At 41.8% G+C, this 20169-nt stretch overlaps 2 protein-coding genes across 5 annotated transcripts; one reads left to right on the forward strand and one right to left on the reverse strand.

The window, feature by feature from the left end:
* The first annotated feature begins 236 nt into the window (after nt 1-236).
* On the forward strand, nt 237-10632 carry snx27b (sorting nexin 27b). 3 transcript variants are annotated; one of them, XM_029505163.1, is made up of 13 exons: nt 237-674; nt 4618-4849; nt 5038-5230; nt 5401-5465; nt 5551-5655; nt 5778-5856; nt 6059-6222; nt 6310-6399; nt 6938-7087; nt 7185-7313; nt 7714-7773; nt 7872-7934; nt 8035-10632. In XM_029505163.1, exons 1-13 carry the CDS (start codon nt 340-342, stop codon nt 8077-8079), a joined length of 1710 nt encoding a protein of 569 aa, XP_029361023.1. In that variant the 5' UTR covers nt 237-339; the 3' UTR covers nt 8080-10632. The 3 variants fall into 3 exon arrangements, with proteins under 3 accessions (XP_029361023.1, XP_029361022.1, XP_029361024.1); XM_029505162.1 differs by having other exon boundaries at nt 7872-7920; XM_029505164.1 differs by lacking the exon at nt 7872-7934.
* A 1915-nt stretch (nt 10633-12547) lies between these two features.
* LOC115045069 (neuronal acetylcholine receptor subunit alpha-7-like) lies at nt 12548-18949 on the reverse strand. 2 transcript variants are annotated; one of them, XM_029504554.1, is made up of 10 exons: nt 18838-18949; nt 17626-17765; nt 17279-17323; nt 16704-16813; nt 16536-16615; nt 16126-16293; nt 15480-15674; nt 14935-15021; nt 14703-14812; nt 12548-14312 (listed from the first exon to the last, which is right to left on the reverse strand). In XM_029504554.1, exons 1-10 carry the CDS (start codon nt 18887-18889, stop codon nt 13428-13430), a joined length of 1872 nt encoding a protein of 623 aa, XP_029360414.1. In that variant the 5' UTR covers nt 18890-18949; the 3' UTR covers nt 12548-13427. The 2 variants fall into 2 exon arrangements, with proteins under 2 accessions (XP_029360414.1, XP_029360415.1); XM_029504555.1 differs by having other exon boundaries at nt 17626-17728; nt 18838-18923.
* Between the last annotated feature and the right edge of the window lie 1220 nt (nt 18950-20169).

The raw sequence follows: 20169 nt of genomic DNA on the forward strand, positions 1-20169 counted from the left end.
GGAGCTGTTTTATAAACCGTGTGCATGGATTGGTAAACCGAGAGAGCTTTTTTGTTTTTATTCTTGGCTCCTGTATTCCTCAGCTGGCTGCAGGGAAGCTCCACAGTCAGCCAAGGAAGCCACCGAGGGAACTCCCTTATACACTTTCAAGGAGGGATCCGAGTGGCCGATACGGGACGCGTCCTGGGGCGGTCTCATGTGTCATCGGGCTGTCGGCCTTTTCCGGCATCTTTCGGTCAGTGAGCTAGCCAATTCGATTAGCCTGCTACCAGCAGCTACTGTTTGAGGGATACCAGATGATAGCTGAACCGGGGTGGATGATATAAACAGTGTAGAAAGATGGCGGACGTCGAGGGACAAGGAATCAGTTCAGCGGTCCCTCCGTTGCCTCACCCCTCCTCCCGTAACGGCTCCAGCGGCGGTAACGTTACACCGGGCACCGGCGGCGGTAAAGTCACACCGGGCACCACTGTTACTTCGGGCCCGCGGCTGGTCCGGATAGTGAAGTCGGACTCGGGCTACGGCTTCAATGTCCGGGGACAAGTTAGCGAAGGAGGGCAGCTCCGGAGCATTAACGGGGAACTGTACGCTCCGCTGCAGCATGTGAGTGCTGTTCTGCCGGGAGGTGCCGCCGACAGAGCCGGCATTTCCAAGGGGGACCGGATCCTGGAGGTGTAAGTGGCTTCACCAGAACCGGAGAACGACTAACTTCATAATTGTCAATGGAAACCATAGCAGGCCAGGCAGGACCTGGGAGTATCACTTCACTGTGTTTTTGGTGGGACCAGGGTAGCTTTCAAAGCCTGTATGTGTGTGTGTGTGTGTGTGTGTGTGTGTGTGTGTGCGCGTGCGCGCGCGCTCTCATCTATCACACTGGTCTTCTTGCAGGGCAAAATAGCCGTTCATCCCGATGAAAGGAGTGTCTGTGTGTGTCAGAGAGGACAGATCCAGTGATCATTAGGGATTCCCATCACACTGAAACCTGCTCCTCTCCTGCACGGCATGCCAAACACATCAAGTCGCCCCTTGTACACACTCACATCGCCCTGGCCAGATGTGGTGTGGAACATCTCTGCATTGCACACTGCATCCAGTGTATCTTGCTTTGCAAGTCAGAGCAATACCATCAGCATCTCCGCATTTGGCAATGATCTGGCTGATCTGTGAGTGCTGTTTCGTGCATTGTGTTTGGGATAGTCGTCCTCACCGGCACCTTAGTATGCATGCAGATGGTTTGCTGATGTTGGGCTCTGTTGCTATGGAGAGCAACGCACAGAATACAGCTCAGCATCAGTACTGAGTCTTCAGTGTGTCTGAGTGTGTTTGGAATAAGGTGATGCAGAAAGGGAGGGATGCCCTCATTTCGATTCTGATTGGCTACACTGTCTGAAATTTCGCCGTCTCATTGGCCGGGCTTTGCACATTTTGGAAATGGGTGGTCTGCAGTAACCCAGCAGTTTGTTGACCCCATTATTTCTGTGTGGTTTTTATTTGTGTTAGTTCGGTCAATATCATCCATGGTGTATGTGACCTAAGTGTACACTACTGCTATATCTATACTGTGCTCATTTGTCACTGTCTTCTATTCTGTCACTCATCGAGTTGAAAATACATGCCCAAATATTCATAGACCTTAACACGATAATCACTGTATATAGCTGAAGGTTTGACATTGATGGATGGAGCCTTTCTGTCTGCCTGTCAGCTACAGTATGTACACAATAAGTACAGTACATACACACAGTAGAGTGTCTGTGTACTGGCCGCAGTGCTATAGAAGTATTGCTATTCACAATGCAATCAATATTTCTTTGCCCATTTACAAATAGCCCCTGCTCTCAGAGTTCAGTGCAGAATATTCTGTTCAGCCCCCTTCTTCATGATAAAGGTGTAATCATGTTCGACAATCAAAGCGATACTCCTGACTTTGAATTGAGTACGTGTATGTGTACGTGTAAATTAATAGTTGACTTTCAATTATAGAGAGAAAAAATTAGACAGGGTAAAGCAGGAAATGTCTCTTCAAAGCTGTTTACAATGCTCAGTAATGCTGAGCGTGCAGGTGCAAAGGCCAATTCATCATATGATAATAATATACTCAGTACTCATAAAGCTGCTGGAATGGAAAACAGCCAAAATGCGTAGTCTGTTTTTTCGCTGTAAGTGACATTTGCTGTTTTTTCCACCGCACCACCATGGCTCCACTTTTCATTTTTGCACATTTCTATCTCTATTCTATCTCTACCATCACCTTTCCTCACAAACACCAGTTTCAGTTTTGTTATTTGGGCCCTAGCTTTGATTATACACTCATGCGCAACTTCTTCCTATTGTGTTATTAGAGAGCTTGTGTCCACTGAGCTCTAGCCCCGTGTTAACCATCCAATATAAGCCATGCCATGATGTAATGCCTGACATAACAGATTAGCTGTCAGTCCTCGTTCCATCAGAAACATTTCCTGTCCTAAATTTTTTGTGTACGTTCCTGTGAACAGTTGGATGTTATGCTTGGCACAGTAACTTGTGTAGTTGCATCTAGCTATAGACCAGGAAAGGCAAGCTAACTTTACACTTCGTCACACTTTCTAACTTTGTCATCAGATGAAGAAAGTTTGATGGTAAATGTGAAGGTGAAAAATGGCCCTCATCTAAAAGATGACAGTAAAGAGACATGCTTACCATCAACTTCATCGAAAGTGAGAGTTTTTGGAGTTTGATGGCATTGTTGAGGGTGAGTTCATGGTTCCATGAAGAAATCATTTACCACAAGACTACTTGTGGTAAATGATGCTTGACTGAAATCCAAATCCATAGATATATTTTATTCCGTTTCAAATCTGCCCATATTTATAGTTAACAGTAATCTCATTAAAATATCATAAAACTGCACAATTATACCACTCCACATGTCACAATGTCTTTTCTTAAGCTTCTTCTTCTGAATTCTCCTTCAGATCTTTTCTTGATCCCATAATGTTGTCTATCAAGGTCAAGGAGAGGTCATTAGAAAAGGAGATTACTTTTTAAGAATGAGCTAGTTACAGTGTGTTAGTCAAAAGTAAAATGCAACATTGCAAAACACTTTTTGGCCATATCTCCAAAACCCTTCAAGTTTTGACACAATCTAAGAAAAATATCAAAGAGAATATAGTGATAAAGTGAGGCCATTTAACATCCCATGGTTAACTACATTGTGACATCATAATCCAGCCATCCATCTTCTACCGCTTTTCTGTTTCCGGGTCACGGTGTGACATTGTAATGTTTTATAAAACATTTCTGGCCATTATTCAGTAACTCAGGAAACGGGAAGTTTTGACCATATTTCTGCAACTAAACTGGTTGGTGGAAATATATCAGCATGAAGCAGTAATTCTAGTTCACTGCTGACTGAAGGATGTGACCCCTCACTAGTTTTGCGGTTGTCAACGTTACCAAAGGTATTCATTGTCGACCTCAATAGCCATTACAAGGAAGAGATGGCAACACATTTTTCAGCCTCTATGGACAGGAGTTCACACAATAACACACGACAATATTGCTGACATTTTCGGACACAAAAAGTGAATACTCTTCATCTTATGTTTAGGTCTAGCATGCACAAACCCTTTCCCTAGCATAACAGCCCTGTGAAGCTAGTTATTTTGCCCCATGGAGTTTGAGGACATTGTATATTATGTTAGCCTAAATTTATCCACACATATTTCTATTTGTTATTTTTCTCCAAGGTATTGACTGGTTTGTTTTCAAGTTATTCAAATAACATTTGAGGCACCACTTTCTCCTGTGGTCTTTGGAAAAAATTTTAAATGGAAGTTTGGATAGCTTTGTGTTCCTGCAAATATCTGCAAGCTGTTGTTACCCTCTGGCATGGTTTAAATACCACCTGAAGAGGTGATTCTGAGAGCTTTTAAAAGAGATGCTGTGGCTGTTTTGAGTATAGTTAACGATAGGTCATGTTGCTCCAGCACTGTCATCAACACTGTTGTGTGTCTGACACATGGCTGCCAAAGAGCACACACCCAGTTTTGGTCATGTTCAATTCTGCTAATGTCCTAAAACAAAGGTCTTGTTCCACAGAAGGAGACAAATCCTGTCTCTGTATGCATAAACAGAAGCTAACCCTAGCCTATCAGATATCATTCTTCACTATTTGCCCTTTCGTTGAATTTATGTGCTGTTTCAGTGTTTCAGTAATTCTTACTTCTTAATTCTTAGTAATCCATTGTGCTGAGAGTCTCACAATTCAATCTTCAGCCTTGTCCCATGAGATAGGCATGCAATGCAGAATGACTGCAGATTGTTTCTGAATACAGGACCATGTAGAAATGCTATTTTTGTGAGACCTAACCTATTTCTCATTGTTATTGTAACAGATGTACTCGTATCTGGTTATTTTAAATGTGTAGTTTCGAGTTATATTGTATTTTTACATTGTGTGGTAAGATTTTTCTTATATTTTTGATACTGGAAATCCAATACAAACTAAAATGTGTCACAAACACAAAGTAGAAGTCGATCCCTATACCCCAAAATGAATATTAAAGACCAGTAGGAAAATGTAATATTTATTTCTGTATAGAAATAAATACTCTCATCTCTTTCTCCAATTGACAGAAATGGAGTGAATGTAGAGGGAGCGACACATAAGCAGGTAGTTGACCTGATCCGGGCAGGCGAGAGAGAGCTGGTGCTGGCCGTGCTGCCGGTCCCACCCCAGGAGGCCGACTGCTTGGATCCCGGGGACGACGGTTCAGCTCAGTCCTGCTACGACTACTCTGACAAACAGGCTGTCCCCATTTCTGTCCCCAGCTACAAACACACTGAGCTCAACCAGGAAAAGTTTGTGGTGGGTGCCACATAGATTAACAGTAGCCACATCTTTTTAACCATGTATTTAATGACTCTTTATAACCAACTAAGAAATAGTTATTGTCAGTTAATATCCACTTGCCTTTATCTCCCTAAGATTGATTTTAGGGTCAGTATTTTCATCATCATTTGCTCTGCCCCAACCACCTTATTCTCGGCTTCCAGGTATATAATGTGTATATGGCAGGCAGGCAGTTGTGCTCCAAGCGTTATCGGGAGTTTGTGATCCTACACCAAAACCTTAAGAGGGAGTTTGCCAACTTTACATTCCCCAAGCTTCCTGGGAAATGGCCATTTTCCCTCTCTGAGCAACAGCTGGATGCACGACGCAGAGGCCTGGAAGAATACTTAGAAAAAGGTGAGGGGGAACTTTAAAAAAAAAAAAAAAAAAAAAACAGTTATTAGAGCTAAGTGACGGAGGCAAAATGTGGGGACTGGTTTTGGAGAAATATTGTTCACAACAAAGTTCATAAATAACTGGTTTACATCATTGCAAACTGCATGATTTTATGTGTGTTTGATCTCCAGTGTGCTCTGTACGGGTAATTGGAGAAAGTGACATCATGCAGGAGTTCCTGTCTGAATCAGATGAGGTAAATAGAAAAAAATTTGTGTCTTTTTATGTCATCTGTCTATGACTCAATGTACGGTTTGTTTCTTCCTCTCATGAACTACTAGAACTATAACGGTGTGTCAGATGTGGAGTTGAGAATAGCCATGCCGGATAAAACAACACTCACTGTCAGAGTTCGCAAAAACTCCACTACAGACCAGGTCTACCAGGTAAGGGCATTGACAGGCCTGTATAACTGGTACCCAATATAACCGTGACCTTATTACAGTCTGATTTGATTCTTTTTTACCATCTTATATTCTTTCACTGTCTCTTTTGCTTTGTTGGTCAGGCCGTGGTAGTGAAACTAGGGATGGACAGTGTAACAGCCAGCTACTTTGCTCTGTTTGAAGTCATCAACCACACCTTCAGTGAGTAAGAACACAGAGACATTAGTTTGTTTATATGCTCATTGTATTGCTGAAGTAGAATCTTACATTTTTTATGGAGAACTATGAGAGTTTGGGACAGAGATTTCTGTATTTTATTTCATTTTGCAGACTTCAACACATTAGAATATCATTCCTCACATCTCATTGTTTCCTTTGCGTTTTTTCACACTTTCTTCTTCAGTGCGTAAGCTTGCCCCCAATGAGTTCCCCCACAAACTGTATGTACAGAACTATACCTCAGCCATCCCAGGAACCTGCCTCACTCTACGCAAGTGGCTTTTCACCACAGAAGAAGAAATTCTTCTGAATGAAAACCAGCTTGCTGTCAATTATTTCTTTCACCAGGTATGCGCATGTGTCTGTCATCTTTTGTGGTGTGCGTTTGTATGCATTTTTCATGTTGGTTGTTAACAATATATCCTGTATTTCTAGGCTGTGGATGATGTGAAGAAAGGCTTCATAAAAGCTGAGCAGAAATCCTATCAGTTGCAAAAGCTGGCAGAACAGAAGAAGATGTCAATGGTCAGTCCATCAGATGGCCACAAATCACACATACAGTAGTAACTTAAACCAAACGCACAGGCAAAATTACTTGGTATGGCCACTGTCTTATGTCATCCCTGCACACCCACCTGTTCAATCACTCTTTGCTGTGTGATATAATAAAGTGGAGAAGGTGCGCTGTCCTCTGGGGGTGGAGAGAACTGAGCAGTGAGTGTAGGTTTGACTATGTATAAAACTGAGAGACTCTGTGTGACAGAGAATGGTTAATAGTGGAAGAATATGCAAAAAACAGAGAGAGTAAGTTAGTTTTCTACTGTCCGGAAAGATGAATAAATTATCCTCATTTTGGTGACACAAAAAAACACCATTTTATTATTAGAATTGGGCAGAAAATCATTTTGTTTAATTGCCATTACTATAGCATTTCACTGTTTGGCTGTAAAGGTTAGTTAGAGTTAAACATAACAAAAATGCATCTTAATGCCGCTGCATCTTGTTATATATAGCGAGTAAAGACTATCTTACCTCATGTCTCCTCTCCCTATTTCTTTTCCAGTATCTGAGTTTGTTGAGGGGTTGTGAAGGTTACAATGAGATCATATTCCCCCACTGTTCATGTGACTCTCGACGTAAAGGCCACGTCATCACAGCCATCAGCATTCACCACTTCAAGCTCCACGCCTGCACTGAGGAGGGAACACTTGAGGCAAGGGCAAATGTTTGTTAGTGTGTTTTTCACTTAGTGTAATCAAAGTTTGTGTGTATAATGGAGAGACTAAAAGAGAGCTTCAAATTTATTACAGAACCAAGTGATTGCATTTGATTGGGGGGAAATGCAGAGGTGGGACACAGACGAAGAGGGCATGGCCTTCTGCTTTGAATATGCACGAGGAGAGAAGAAACCACGCTGGGTCAAAATATTTACACCATATGTGAGTATCACATATGAGTACTATAGTACTCACAGTATTACATAAGATGAGTTATTATTATATATTATATACTATTCAGATAACCAGCTTTATTATCATCCTACTGTTGTTGCCTGAACTGTATTTAAGTTTGCAGAATTAATTGGCACAGTAAAAATTTAATCTAGCACATAATCCCCTTTACAGTGTTTGTACAGTTACAAACACTGTAAAGGGGACACAAGACACAAGAGCTGTATCAAACTTCTCATCTATTTCTTTGCAAGCAAATGAACATTTTCCAAAATGTTTAACAGTTCTTTAAAAGTAAACCCCTTAAAACTGATTTTATTTGAATCTTTTTTTATTCTAAATCCACATCTCTCTCTCTCTGTGCTCACTGGGAACTGGCAATGTTCAGTTTAACTACATGCATGAGTGCTTTGAGAGAGTCTTCTGTGAGCTGAAGTGGAGGAAGGAGGTAAGGGCCATCTACTTGCATACTGACCAGCTTGCTCTATAACTGCCATAAGTGTTGCCCTCAATTCATTGTTGTTGTGTGTGTGTGTGTGTGTTAAGGTGGAGGAGGAAGCTACAGACAAGGACAATAAGAACTGCAGTAAAGATGGTATGTGTGGCAAGGTAAGGCTCTGCCTGCCTCTGTCCAGTATGTGACCCAGCAATAGTCTGGGTTAATTACTCTGATTTCTCACTTGGTTCCTCGTTACTTCTCACATTGCAGAATATTTTCCAGCTGCTGAGGCACAGAAGGGATGGAGGCACCTAGGAAGGGAGATTGTCACCTCTTAAAGTCACACCATTGTCATTGACTCAGATCAGTTTTGGCTCTCATCCAGTCCTACACCCAGCACCAATCAGCTATTAACTACATGGTCATTAATTACACTCTGTCAACTGCAACCTGAGAATCAACCCCTGAGACATGCAAACCAACAATCATCTGCAGCTGAAAAAAAAAAAAAGTCAGATGAACAGAGGCAAAAATAGCTACGCACACATGAACAGGGGACGTTTGAATCTAGCACATTGTAATCATACATTACGCCTAGCGCTGTCAAAAAGAAAGGAGGTGTCTCCAGACTTGAATTCACAGATTCAAGGCTTTTTTTTCCTATTGGCAGGGACTTGAAGTGGATTGTGGCAACTAACAAGGAGGTTTTGAGCCTCCTCCGCGGTAGACCTACTAGGACTGGAGAGCAGACGCAAACAAGGAGTTCATGGTGGACTAACAGGGGAATGCAAAAGCTGTTAGTGTACATACTGAGGAGCACTGATAACATCGATCAGCAATACTAATGGAGGACCACAGGGAGACACTTAGCGTCTCAATTTACAGATTAGAACAGCAGTGGGGGCCCCACAGTGATGACCTCAGAATGGAAGGCATAGCTGAACACGCATACATCTGTTTAGCGTAAAATCTACATTTATAAGATAAGGTTATTAACCTTGTAATGCTGGAAATTAGAGGAAGAAGAAAGAAAGTATTTCTAGGTACTGGACACATTTCTTTTTCTTTTGATTTGGATACACATATAAGACAGGGGTGACAGTGGAATACGTGAGCAAGAACATGCTTAAATTTAGATGAATGTTGCACTTTATCCAATAGTATTAACAACCTCCAGATGTGGGAAATGGAAGGAAGCAGGTAGTGAGCATAATACTGGAATAAGCCAGGTCTTATTTAGTTTACTTTCATTTTTGTCTACAACATGATAACGTATTGCTTCATAAACTGGTGTGGGCGCCCAAACATGCATTACACTTTTATGTGTGCGTTATGTTAACTGTCCACTACAGAGCAGCAGTGAGGTGGAGCGCTGGCCAGTCAGGTGATGGTGTAATACACCATGTTTAGTGGGTATTTCCCAGGCTAAACAGCAGGGGTCCTCCTCCCCCTGCCTGCTTTTCTGCTGCCAGTGGTTATTTTGTTCCCAAGAGCTCCCGCAGGATTTATAATAAGCCTCTAAATCAAACAGACTCTCCTCACGGCGCTGTTTTATCACTGTGGCTGGTATGTTCCTGTACTGTCATGCACTCCAGATTCAGGTTAAGTGATATGAGGATTTCTGGGCACAATGAGCAGCTTGCACTTTCCATCAGCGTGATAAATAGGAAGATAACTCACATGCATTTAAGGCTTTGTAGCAACTGATCACATTACCGCAGCGTTATATAATAATTTGCCTCCAAACAAGCCCTGATAATGTTGAAGTTCTTAAATTTGTACAGTAATAACTATTCATGTGATGATGCAATGCTGACTTCAGTCATTAATTACATCATTAACCCGACAGTCCAAATGCTTTAGTTCTGACTTAATTCTGCAGCTATTACAGGTTCACCTGCCACAAGCTTTTGAGTCGAGCACTCCTATTAGACCTGGGTGGGTTAGGGTATTTTAAGTATTTTACTTTATTATGGTATGGAGAATAATATTTTCCAAAATCAGTGACTCAGCCACATCACTGTATGTGATATGGTTGATTTTTGTAAAATAACAGAAGATTATTAAATTGACTGTCAAATATATCAAACCAAACAAAATAAAGACCTCAGTAAAAAAAAACAAAAAAACAATTAACACATTTTTGATTGACGGTTGCATTTGAGACATGATTTTGGGAAAAGAGATGTGTAAAACGATAATATTAAATAATCACGATATAAGGACACTGAATGTCAGGACATTTTTATACTCGGTTGTTTCCCAGCCCTAACCTACATGGCTCATAATGGTTATATTCAGGATTTTTACCACCTGCAAGTCACAGGTTGGCATTAGTAGCTCTCAGTAAAAGTGCTTGTGGGTTCTGTTCTACAAAGCCATGTTGGATGATTAATGTGCTCCAATGGGCCCTGGTGAATGTGGAAAGGGGATTTAATTGAATGTGTTTGGGCTTGACTTGGATGTGCAATCCGAAAGGCCGAACGCTTTTCCTTCGATTCTTCCTGTTTAGTGAACCATGGTTGAAGCAGTCCACTGTCTGACAGTCTGTGACCTGCCCATTTTCAGGTGTGGGCTCTGTTTGGCTCACTTCTGTCATTTTCTCACTCACTCTGATTAAAGTCAAGCATTGCTTGCATTATTTATATCAGTAAGATACAATGTTAAATTCTGCAGCTCTGTTAAGTATTTCACCTGGTTTGGCTTGGCCTTTAAAGAGTCTTGCTGAGAGGAACAGATTGATTGACATCCTGCAGGTTCTTTTGACATGTTGAAATGTAAAATTTAAGACAAAGTGTTTGGTTACGTCGCTTACTGTAATAAATTGTAACATATTCTTTTAAATAAACTGATTTGATGATGCAATGAGTTTTTGAGTTTTGGCTTCAGAGATAAGTTTGTCTTTTGAAACCAGGATTTTACACTAACTCCTAACTTCACTTTGTGTCTGTTTTCTTTCCTGTCTTTTACCTTCCTTTCCATATTACTTTTCTCTCCAACTTCTTTTAATGAGATCTGGGAGTCAATTACCCAACAGGCAGTGAAATGGCAGTTTTACATCGACCAGTATCTAGTGTGTGCTCCAGTAATTAATAGATATTGACTGTTGGTGGTTTGGAATATAATGTTTGAACATCTGAACTTTGATTTTACCAATTTTGTCTCCTGATGGGCAAATGAGTATCAGTTTCATGCAATATAAAGGGAAGACGATGAATAGCTTGAAGTATAATTCAAGAAAAACATAAGAATATACTTTGTGGCTGACTGCTTTTGGGATTCAGCAGTAGAGATATTGGCTCCATTTTATTTCCCCTGCAGGATGTTCCAGCTGTACTGGTGGATTTTCTCCAATATTCTCCTACATTTCAAAACATGGAGTACAGAGACCTGTGACTGTCTGTGGAAGCCTGGAGATGTGTTTGCAACCTGTGGGATGTTCTATTCCTTCTTTCAAAGTGTGAAATGCTGACCCACCAGACACGAGTGAGCAGAAAACATCACTGCATTATTAAGTGGTCATTGTCTTTTTCATTTTCAGTCGTTTAAATGAAACTATTAATTTAGCTCAGGTTATTTTTCTTCTTTATTCCATATTCTTGGCTTCTCTTGTTTTTCTTCTGCATGAGGAATCTCAATACAGAAGTGCCAGCACTGCCTAAGCAGCAGCGTAAGTGAGCAGTGAGATGTGTGTGTAAGAGCTGGAGAGACAGAGAGCTTCAGGGGTATGTGTGGTCACTGCATTGGGTCTGCAGCAGGGTCCGTACTTCACCACTTGCTGTGTGTGTGTGTGTGTGTGTGTGTGTGAATGTGTGTGCAGATTTGTGCGACAACCGCAACCCCACACCCAGCAGTGGCCCCATGATACCAGAGATGTTTTGTGCTTCCCACTCTCTTGCTCTGCTTTGATGAGTCCGTTTGGTTCTCCTCTGAGCAAATAGCTCAGTATGAGCTGTTGACACAGAGCTGGTGGACGACTGAGCTTCTGGAGGAGGAGTATATTATAGTTTACAGATTTATTACCTGAGCCGTATTGCATCTCTCAGCAGCCCTACCAGTAATACACACAAAAGGAGATCAGTACAGTATTGAAGAGCACAATGAATTGCGCCCATATTGAGCTACCATTCTGGCACATGCTTTATCAGTGGTGAAGCTGTTTAAAACCAAATAAATAGCTTGGGCTGAAGGTTTGACTACACCAATGAGCCAGATTCAATCATCATAAAGAGTTTTTAATGATTTGATCATCAATCATATCAATAATTTGATGTAGACACTGGTCTGGTCTGAGCAGAGTTTACAAGAAGCAGAGGAGGAGAAGAGGATTTGCTCCTCTTCATCCTCCCCCTTCCCTCCGCTGCCCTTCCTCCTCTCCCTCTCTCATTAATGAGCAATCAGTTAAAAACTTTATTGGTCCCTATTGGCTTTATCAGCACATTTCCCTCCCTCCTCTGTTTCTCTTATCCATGCACCTTGTTCTGCTTGTATTCGTTTTCATTCTGCATCGTCTCCACCGCAAAGTCCCCCATCTACCCCCCCACCCCCGCCCCCCTCCACCCACCCTTCCACCATCCCTACCTCCGCCTTTATTGCTGTGCTTCATTACCTCCATCATTCCCCTTCCTCTCTCTGGCTCATTTTCCTCGTCTTCCCCCCTCCTCTGTTTCTGGGTCCTTTTCGAAACTTTGATTGTGGCCGAGCCAGAGAATAGAAAATCTGATGCCTTTCCAGTGGCTAGAAAAGACGAGACATTTTATTTCACATTTACAACTCAGTCCGTCACAGCTTGTTGGCATTGGATTCCAACACTTCTGCAAGATGTATGTCATGATTTCTACTCAAAGCTGGAGTCATGATGATTTTTCTGCATAACTGTGTGTGTCTGCACATCTATGTGTCCGTTCGTGTATGTGTGTGTGTGTGTGTGTGTGTGTGTGTGTGTGTGCCTTGTGAAAAAGGATTGTTAGAAAACCTGACATGATCTATGAGTCTGAAGCTCACCTAGCCTGCACAGGAAGACAATAATATTTCACATGAATAGAACTATAGCCTTTAAAATATTTCCCTCAGCTGCGTTCCGCTTGTATGGATCATCAGTGTTTTTCCTAACACGGGAATGGGAGTTGTCCAGCAATTATTTTGGTAGATATTGAGTCCAGATTTCAGTGACAGTTTTTATGTTTGCTTTTCATGTGAGGTATGTTGAGGTTGTCCTTTATGCGATATGATTTATAAGCAGGTGCAACACTCATGGTGCTGACAATGCACAACAGTGTTGTGACACAGTTGATCTTTATCTCAAGCGCCTGAACTTTTTCTGTTTTGATATGAACTTATTAATATTTGATTTTGTTTTAATTAACTACACAGCCGTAATTTCTGAGACATTATTTTTTCAGGATCCACATTTACAAAACTTTTCAGTCAATGATTATTCTGATATTGTCGGTAGTTCAATAGAAATCATTGCAAAGAGGAACTGGGATCACTAAATATGAGCAGTAACTGGTATGTTCAATTCAAAATTGGAAAATCAAATCTTAAATTGTACTTTCTAAATTGCACTTCGATCCTTAGGAAATAATTGCTGTCACGGCAACAGCAGTTGTGCTTCCAACAAATCCTTATCTGTGTCACACTCTCTCAAATCTCTCAGCCCGTCAGAGGAAGTCCTTTGACAGTGCTTCTCCAAAGTTGGGTGCAGCCATGAGAATAGCGATGGTACAGATGATGTTGAAAACACTGAATCCGACCAGGCACAGGCGGTCGATGACAGCTGCAGCAAACTGCCACTGCTCTGCCAAACTCAGCTGCCGGTCCTGCTCACGAACACGCTCCACTAAGAAGTGCACCTCTGCCAAGAGAGCCTGCAGCTGATTGTCCACTGCCTCAGATCGAACAACACTGCTGTGGGTGTTCATGGAAGATGACCTCCCTGCTCCAGTCCCAGCCTCTAAGCAGGATCCAGAGGCTGTGGGTGATGGATCCAGGTCTGGAGATATTTGAGCTTCCAGTGGGGAATTCCCAAACTTGGATGATGGAAGGTTGTGATGGATTGATGTATCTGCAGCTGGTCCTCCTCCTCCTGTTGCACCGTCCCCTTCTCCCCCATTCAGTCCACTGTTGAACCTCCCATGACTGGTGATTCTGCTCCTCTGAACGGGCTGCTCCAGTTCTGTTGTGGTCTGGAAGGCTGGGAAGCCCATGTACGGCAGATGACCATTAGGCTGGAAGTGTGGATTGGGGCTGGGCTCTCTGTGGCTGGGATTAGGAAGGATAACGGCCTGGAAATTAGGCCTATAAAGCACCGGGTGTGGCAAAGGGTGGCTGAGCTGAGCAAGGTTGGCCTGCAGGGAGATGAGGCCCTGCGGCAGGATGGAGGGCACCGGGGTGGGGATGGTGGTGGTGGTCGTGGTGGTGGTCGGGGAGGACAGTGTCTTGCTGTGAAAGTCTGTCTGGCTGTTGGAAAGAGTTGGTTCGGCTCTCTCGCCTGGACGTTTCATCCGCAGGAACCAAGGAACCCACTGCAGAAGAATCAAGTGCATCTGAGAGATGAAGGTGAGAGAATTAGAGCACATGTGCACATTGAGGATTAAATCCTTAAACAGAATAAATATTCATCTCAATTTGGTCACTGTATTCATAACATTGCAGAGATTTGTTGCTCTCATGTTAACTCCGGACAAACTCATGAGATCTGGATTGCAAAACTTGGGACCAGGGGTGGTCACCACCCTGAGACACTGAAACAATCTGTCCAAAAGATTTAAGTCTAATAAAACATACTTTAACAACATAATTTCACATGAGGTTTGTTTTCAATCTCAAGCACATTTTTATTATTTTAGATAATTTTTTCATGTGTTGGATTTAAATACTTTGGAATTTTGTTTTCAGCACTGTGCAGAAAATGTGTCATCACCATCGCAACTTACCCATTGTGGCATATGCCCATTGTTAGGGCTGTGGTGATGGAACTGAAGGACGATGACTGTGGCCACAACCGACATCCCAACAATCACCATGGTGCTAGCAAAGTACTGACCTGTGACAGAAAAATATTATGCTCAAAATGGTGCAAGGAATCTGTAAACTATTCAGAACACTGGTGTCCTCAAAACCCACAAAAATCCCCAAACTTGGGCCTTGACAGAAAGAAAGACGGACCTATCAGTGGTACAGAATCAGAAGTGGCAGGCATAATCTCTGCAACCATCAACATGAAGACAGTGAGAGACAGCAGAACCGTGATGCCTTCAGGCAGACCAAGACGCCAGGGAGTCGCAGGTTGCCATGAAAAAAGAAGAAAAAATTCTTTAGCAGCAAAGAACATTGTCACTTAGTGGAGAAGTATACTTTGTATGCTGCACTTGACTCCTCACCACGCTCATCTGTCTTTTTGACACTCCTAGGGAAAACTCATTTGATTTTATTCTTTCATCTTCCTTCTTGCCTTTTCTATTTGTCTTTTCTCCATCTCTTGTTCCCTCTCAGCCCTCCTGACCACATGCAAATACTCAGCATGACAAATTGAAAACTGTGAGGGTAAAATGAAGTGAAATCTTTGATTTCACAAAGGAAATTTAAAAAAAAAAATTGAAGACAGAAATATTTTTTGTCATATAGAAGTTTCATTCAATGTTCCCATTTTGTTATTGTCATAATGTCCCTCAACACCTGTTCTTTTCTTCTCTCCTCTTATTATTCCTCACCGAGGCTGATCTTTTCTCCAGAATTGGCAGGGAGCAGGAAGACCAGCAGGGTCATGGAGGAGAGGAGCACGCAGGGGATGAGGAGATTGAGAGCATAATACAAGGTCCGCCTTCGTAAAGTCACCACAAAGGTAACATCAGGGTAGGGCTCTGCACAACAGTCATAGAAAACTTCATGACGACCTCCAGGGACCTCTAAATGAAAAGGGACAGACTCAGATCCAGCAAGGGAGTCATTATAATTCATAATACAGCATGGGAGAGTGGGGAAGCCAGAAAACAAACAATGAAGAGTGCCTTGTTGCAACCAGTGAATATTTTTGACTGCAAATGGGTTTTAAAGTGCCGTGAGATGAGAGTGTAGGTAGATTTGACTTATTAAAGTGAGGACTGTTTCTGCCAGAATGATGCTGAAGTGCTGAACTACAAGTGCCTGAAAGCACAAAAAACATTGAAGCCAAAAGTGTATTGTTATTATTATTGTGTTTTATTCAATGAAAGGCGCAGTGTAACTTATCTAACATTCTAATTATACATCTAAATATAAATGTAACTAATCAGAAAGTCGTTACTGTTACAGAAGTGTGTGTCAGTAATGTAAGCACAGTTGCTAAGCAACACATTTTGTCTTGACAGTTTGTTTTACCCAGTAGGTCCCACTCTCCATTACGCATGTATGCTGATAAATCCGCCTCCTTCATCTGGATATCCAGCAACCAACCATCAAAGGTCCAAGAGCCAAACTTCATCTCACAGCGCTGGATGTCAAATGGAAACCATCTCACATCCACATTACACGTGCTGACAAATATTCCTTGAAAAGCACAGGAGAACAGTGAGTAAAAATTTCAATAAAGTCAAACCATCCCAAGATGTAATGGGGGAGAAAAACTTGATTCAAAATGTTGCTGGAGCCAGCTGGAAGTAAGCAAGAAAATATTTGGTTTCAGAAAACATCTTGAATGAATTGGCTTCTACATTGGGGACAGCTCGAGTGTATGCAGAATGCTTGAAGGTGGAGTTTGGTTTTGAGAGTGCTAGTTAATAAAAACTCACCTGGAGGCAGATACTCACAGAAGCCACTGGAGTTCACCAGCACATTGGTCTTAAAGGTGGCATCAAACTTATCATGAGCACTGAAGTATAGCAACACAGTGATAAGGCAGGTAAAAGATCAGCAGAGGTCCCTGTGTATATCTGTGTGTGTGATCAAGTGACTCATACCTGTTGTAAAGCAATATGTCGGGTGTCCAGACCTGGTCAGGAGTGAAACGCAGGTTCTTTACTCCAGGATACTCTGACTGGTTCCACTGGAGGTAGTGGTCGTACCACTGCTGAGAGACGCAAGCACAACACTGGTTTTACACGGGAACAACAATTTTCAGATAAATAGACTCAAGATAGGACTTCCAATGTCATTGTGATTATTATTATTATTATTGTAAAGGTTTTTTTCCACCCACCCACGCTTGTATTGAATATCTATCTGCCCTACAAGAGGGATCACTCATTTATTGCCCTTTGTGAAGATTTCTTCCTTTATTTATTTATTTATGCGTTTATTCCTACTACAGCTCCACGGATAAAGGCACCAAATGGCTTCACTTAAAATAAGTAGTGACTCTAAAAAGAAGAACAAATCTGCAGCTAAGTGTCCAATATCACCCGACCAAAGTCTCCATTATCAAAACTGAAACGTGGCCGGCATCTGTGATGACAGTGTGCATCGTCTATTAATATATGAGTTGAATTTTCACAACACCAACATCAATATGACATTATTAAAGTTACATACTCACCATCTGCAGCCAGGCGTTCGTGGTGAGGATCTGATTCTTTTCATCCTTCCACAGTACAAAGAAAATTAGAGAATAGGTGATTTAGTGATTTAAGGAAAGGCTCCCCTCTGTTGGTTTATGTCTCAAAACAATATACTTAAGCCTGCAGCACACATATTTGGACAATGCAGGGATGATGTTAGCTTGAGGAGAACTTTTCATAGAATAATACTTTGGAACTGCTTTTCACAGCCCATATGGAGGAGGTATAATAACAGCGGTTAATATATCTTCAAAAGTTTGTTTGTATTGTTTTAAGGCTTGAAAATTTTGCTAAATTTAATTTTGCAAAGATGCATCATGCATACCACATCCATGATCTGCATTAGGGTAAAGGAGAACAGCACAGTGAGAGTCTGGGAGTCGTTGGCCACCGGCCGCTCCATGGGGTTGTAGTCCCTCAGCAGCTCCCTGAGCAGAAAGCGCTGGTGAGGACCCTGCACTGATGCTGATCAGGTTAATGGAGGGGAAGGGAGAGGTTGGAAAAATGGGAGAACAAAAGTGGAGCGAGAGAAAAAGTGACAGTTACTGTCAGAAAGCACTGAAAGGAGCGAGGAAGCAGAAAACAGAGTGATTGCAACAGTAGTGTTTGCTGGTTAAAAAAAAAAAAGTGGTGTAAAAACTGATGTGTGAGAGACAAGAAAAAGGAGATCCCTCAGTGGAAATTAAGGAGGAGAGGAGGCAGAAAGAAAAAGAGAGAAGAGCAGAGAGAAAAAAATCCCCTTCTCCTCATCAATTAGGTCTCAGATTGATCACCGGCAGACAGTCAGTCTTTCTATCGCTGTAAAAATGTCACTTTTCTCCCAAAGAGGAAATACTGAAGTCATTAAACACTGAAACACCCCAGACAGACAGACACAGCACTCCTTACAATGAAAGAAGGGAGCTCTCTCTCTGTGCCTGATAACTTCACCAAAGGGTTCAATTTGCTTCTGATTCATTCTCCTCAGTGTGATCACAGTGATGTGGAGGGGAGCTATCGTTGGCAGATGTAACTGTAAAGCTACATTTACTTAAAATAGCTACACAGTGCCTGTTCTGTAGCTAAATAGCAGCTACAACTTTTAAAACCACATTTGCTACAGCAAATGCTCAAAGATTAATGCAACCTTTATGTGGCGTCAAATCTATATTCACTCTCCAGACCATAATTAACAATATAATGCCTATAATTCACATGAATAGTTCCTTGTTCCCATGATGGTAATTCATAGTAAATCTATCTATCACTCTAATAACTATCTATCTAAAAAAATGCAGAGCCCAGCTATCTCATCTGCTGGGAAGATGATTACATTGCTTACTCATCATAAAAATAAATCTATTTTTTTCTGTCTGCCTGCTCATCAACATTCTCAGTCTATGTGTGAGCTGCTGTGCACAACACAGAGAGCAAACCCCCTCAGCGGCACAGACATTAGTGTAGAGACCACATGCAGTATCCAGTTAATAGCACGGCAAGAAAAATACACACTTGTTCGAGCATAGTTTCACTTAAAGCACCAATGAAAGTCACTCACCTCGGAGCAGAGTCGCGAGTATCAACAACCAAAGAGCTACAGTCTGCCACATACTGCATTCATCTGACTGAACAGAGGAGTGGAAGAGGGAAAAATAGAGAGAGGAGGTGAAAGAAGATGAAGGAAGGAGAGAGAGATCCAGATTAGAGAAGAAGGGTTGTAGAAAACAAGAGGAGAGAGTGTGATGTCAGCCGTGGCAGAGCAGGACAGGGAGGAGAAACAGAGAGGAAAAACAAGCCGCAGAAAAAGAAGTGGGTGAGAAACACACTGAAAGGAGGACTCGTGTGAAGAGGAAGATGCTGTGTGTTGGAGTCAATCAGCTTGTGACAGACAGGTGTACCTACCCCCAACCTATGCAGCTTAAACTTCTTCATGCTTCTCTGTCTATCAGCTCATTTTTAATTTGCACTTATCTGATATTGCATGTCAGTCATCCTCTATCATTTCACTGAAGACTATTTGCTGCCCATTGTCGATGTATAGACCTCAAGAGTGGCTTTGTATTTTTGAGGGACAGCTATGAAGAGGGCCATACAGGGGATGGATGTAAAAGCAGTCATTCCACACGATGTTTTAAAAGGAGATTGAATGAGGAACAGAAAAATCCCATGTATAAACACTAATGACATAGGACCATTTTAAAGCCATTTGTTTCTTTTAACTGCTTCCGAAGAACTCAAGTCTGACATCAGCACATTTACAGAGTAATGCTGACACCCACAGGATGTGTTGATAAAGTGCAAAATGTCAGTTGCCCAAAAATCTGTGGTCTCCCAAGGGCCCACAAGCACGTAACATGAGTTATTTAGTCCTCCAAATGTCACACAAGATAAAAGCCCTAGGTGAGAGACCAAAGTATTTCAGCTCTGATCAGTGTATTCACTTTGCTCCTCTGTGAAGAAGGCAGGAAGAAGTACTAACACCACACTGTTACATTTGTCTGAGTACAAATGTTACATTTTAATTCAACTTCAGTAAAAGTGAAAATGTATTATCAGTAAATTGTGTGTTCTATTCTGATTATTTTTTATAAATAAATCTACAGATTTCTGATCTATAAACATTCAAAAAATATCTCATCACAATTGCTCAGATAGTTCAGAGATAGCAAATACACCCACACTTTGACAAACTTGGAGGAATGCTTTCAAATTACCAGATGACAGATGTGATGACACCATTAAAACTGGAAATGGGGAGACAGTAGGATAAATTCTATGGAACCGTATTGCATAATGCAGGCTGCTTTATTATGAAGAAAGACCCTAAAAGACAGGAAGTCTCCTGCAGTGGATAAAACAATGTGGCACAGCAGTCAGAGGTGGAAACTGT

Source organism: Echeneis naucrates, chromosome 6 (assembly GCF_900963305.1).
Source record: "Echeneis naucrates chromosome 6, fEcheNa1.1, whole genome shotgun sequence".
Taxonomy (NCBI): domain Eukaryota; kingdom Metazoa; phylum Chordata; class Actinopteri; order Carangiformes; family Echeneidae; genus Echeneis; species Echeneis naucrates.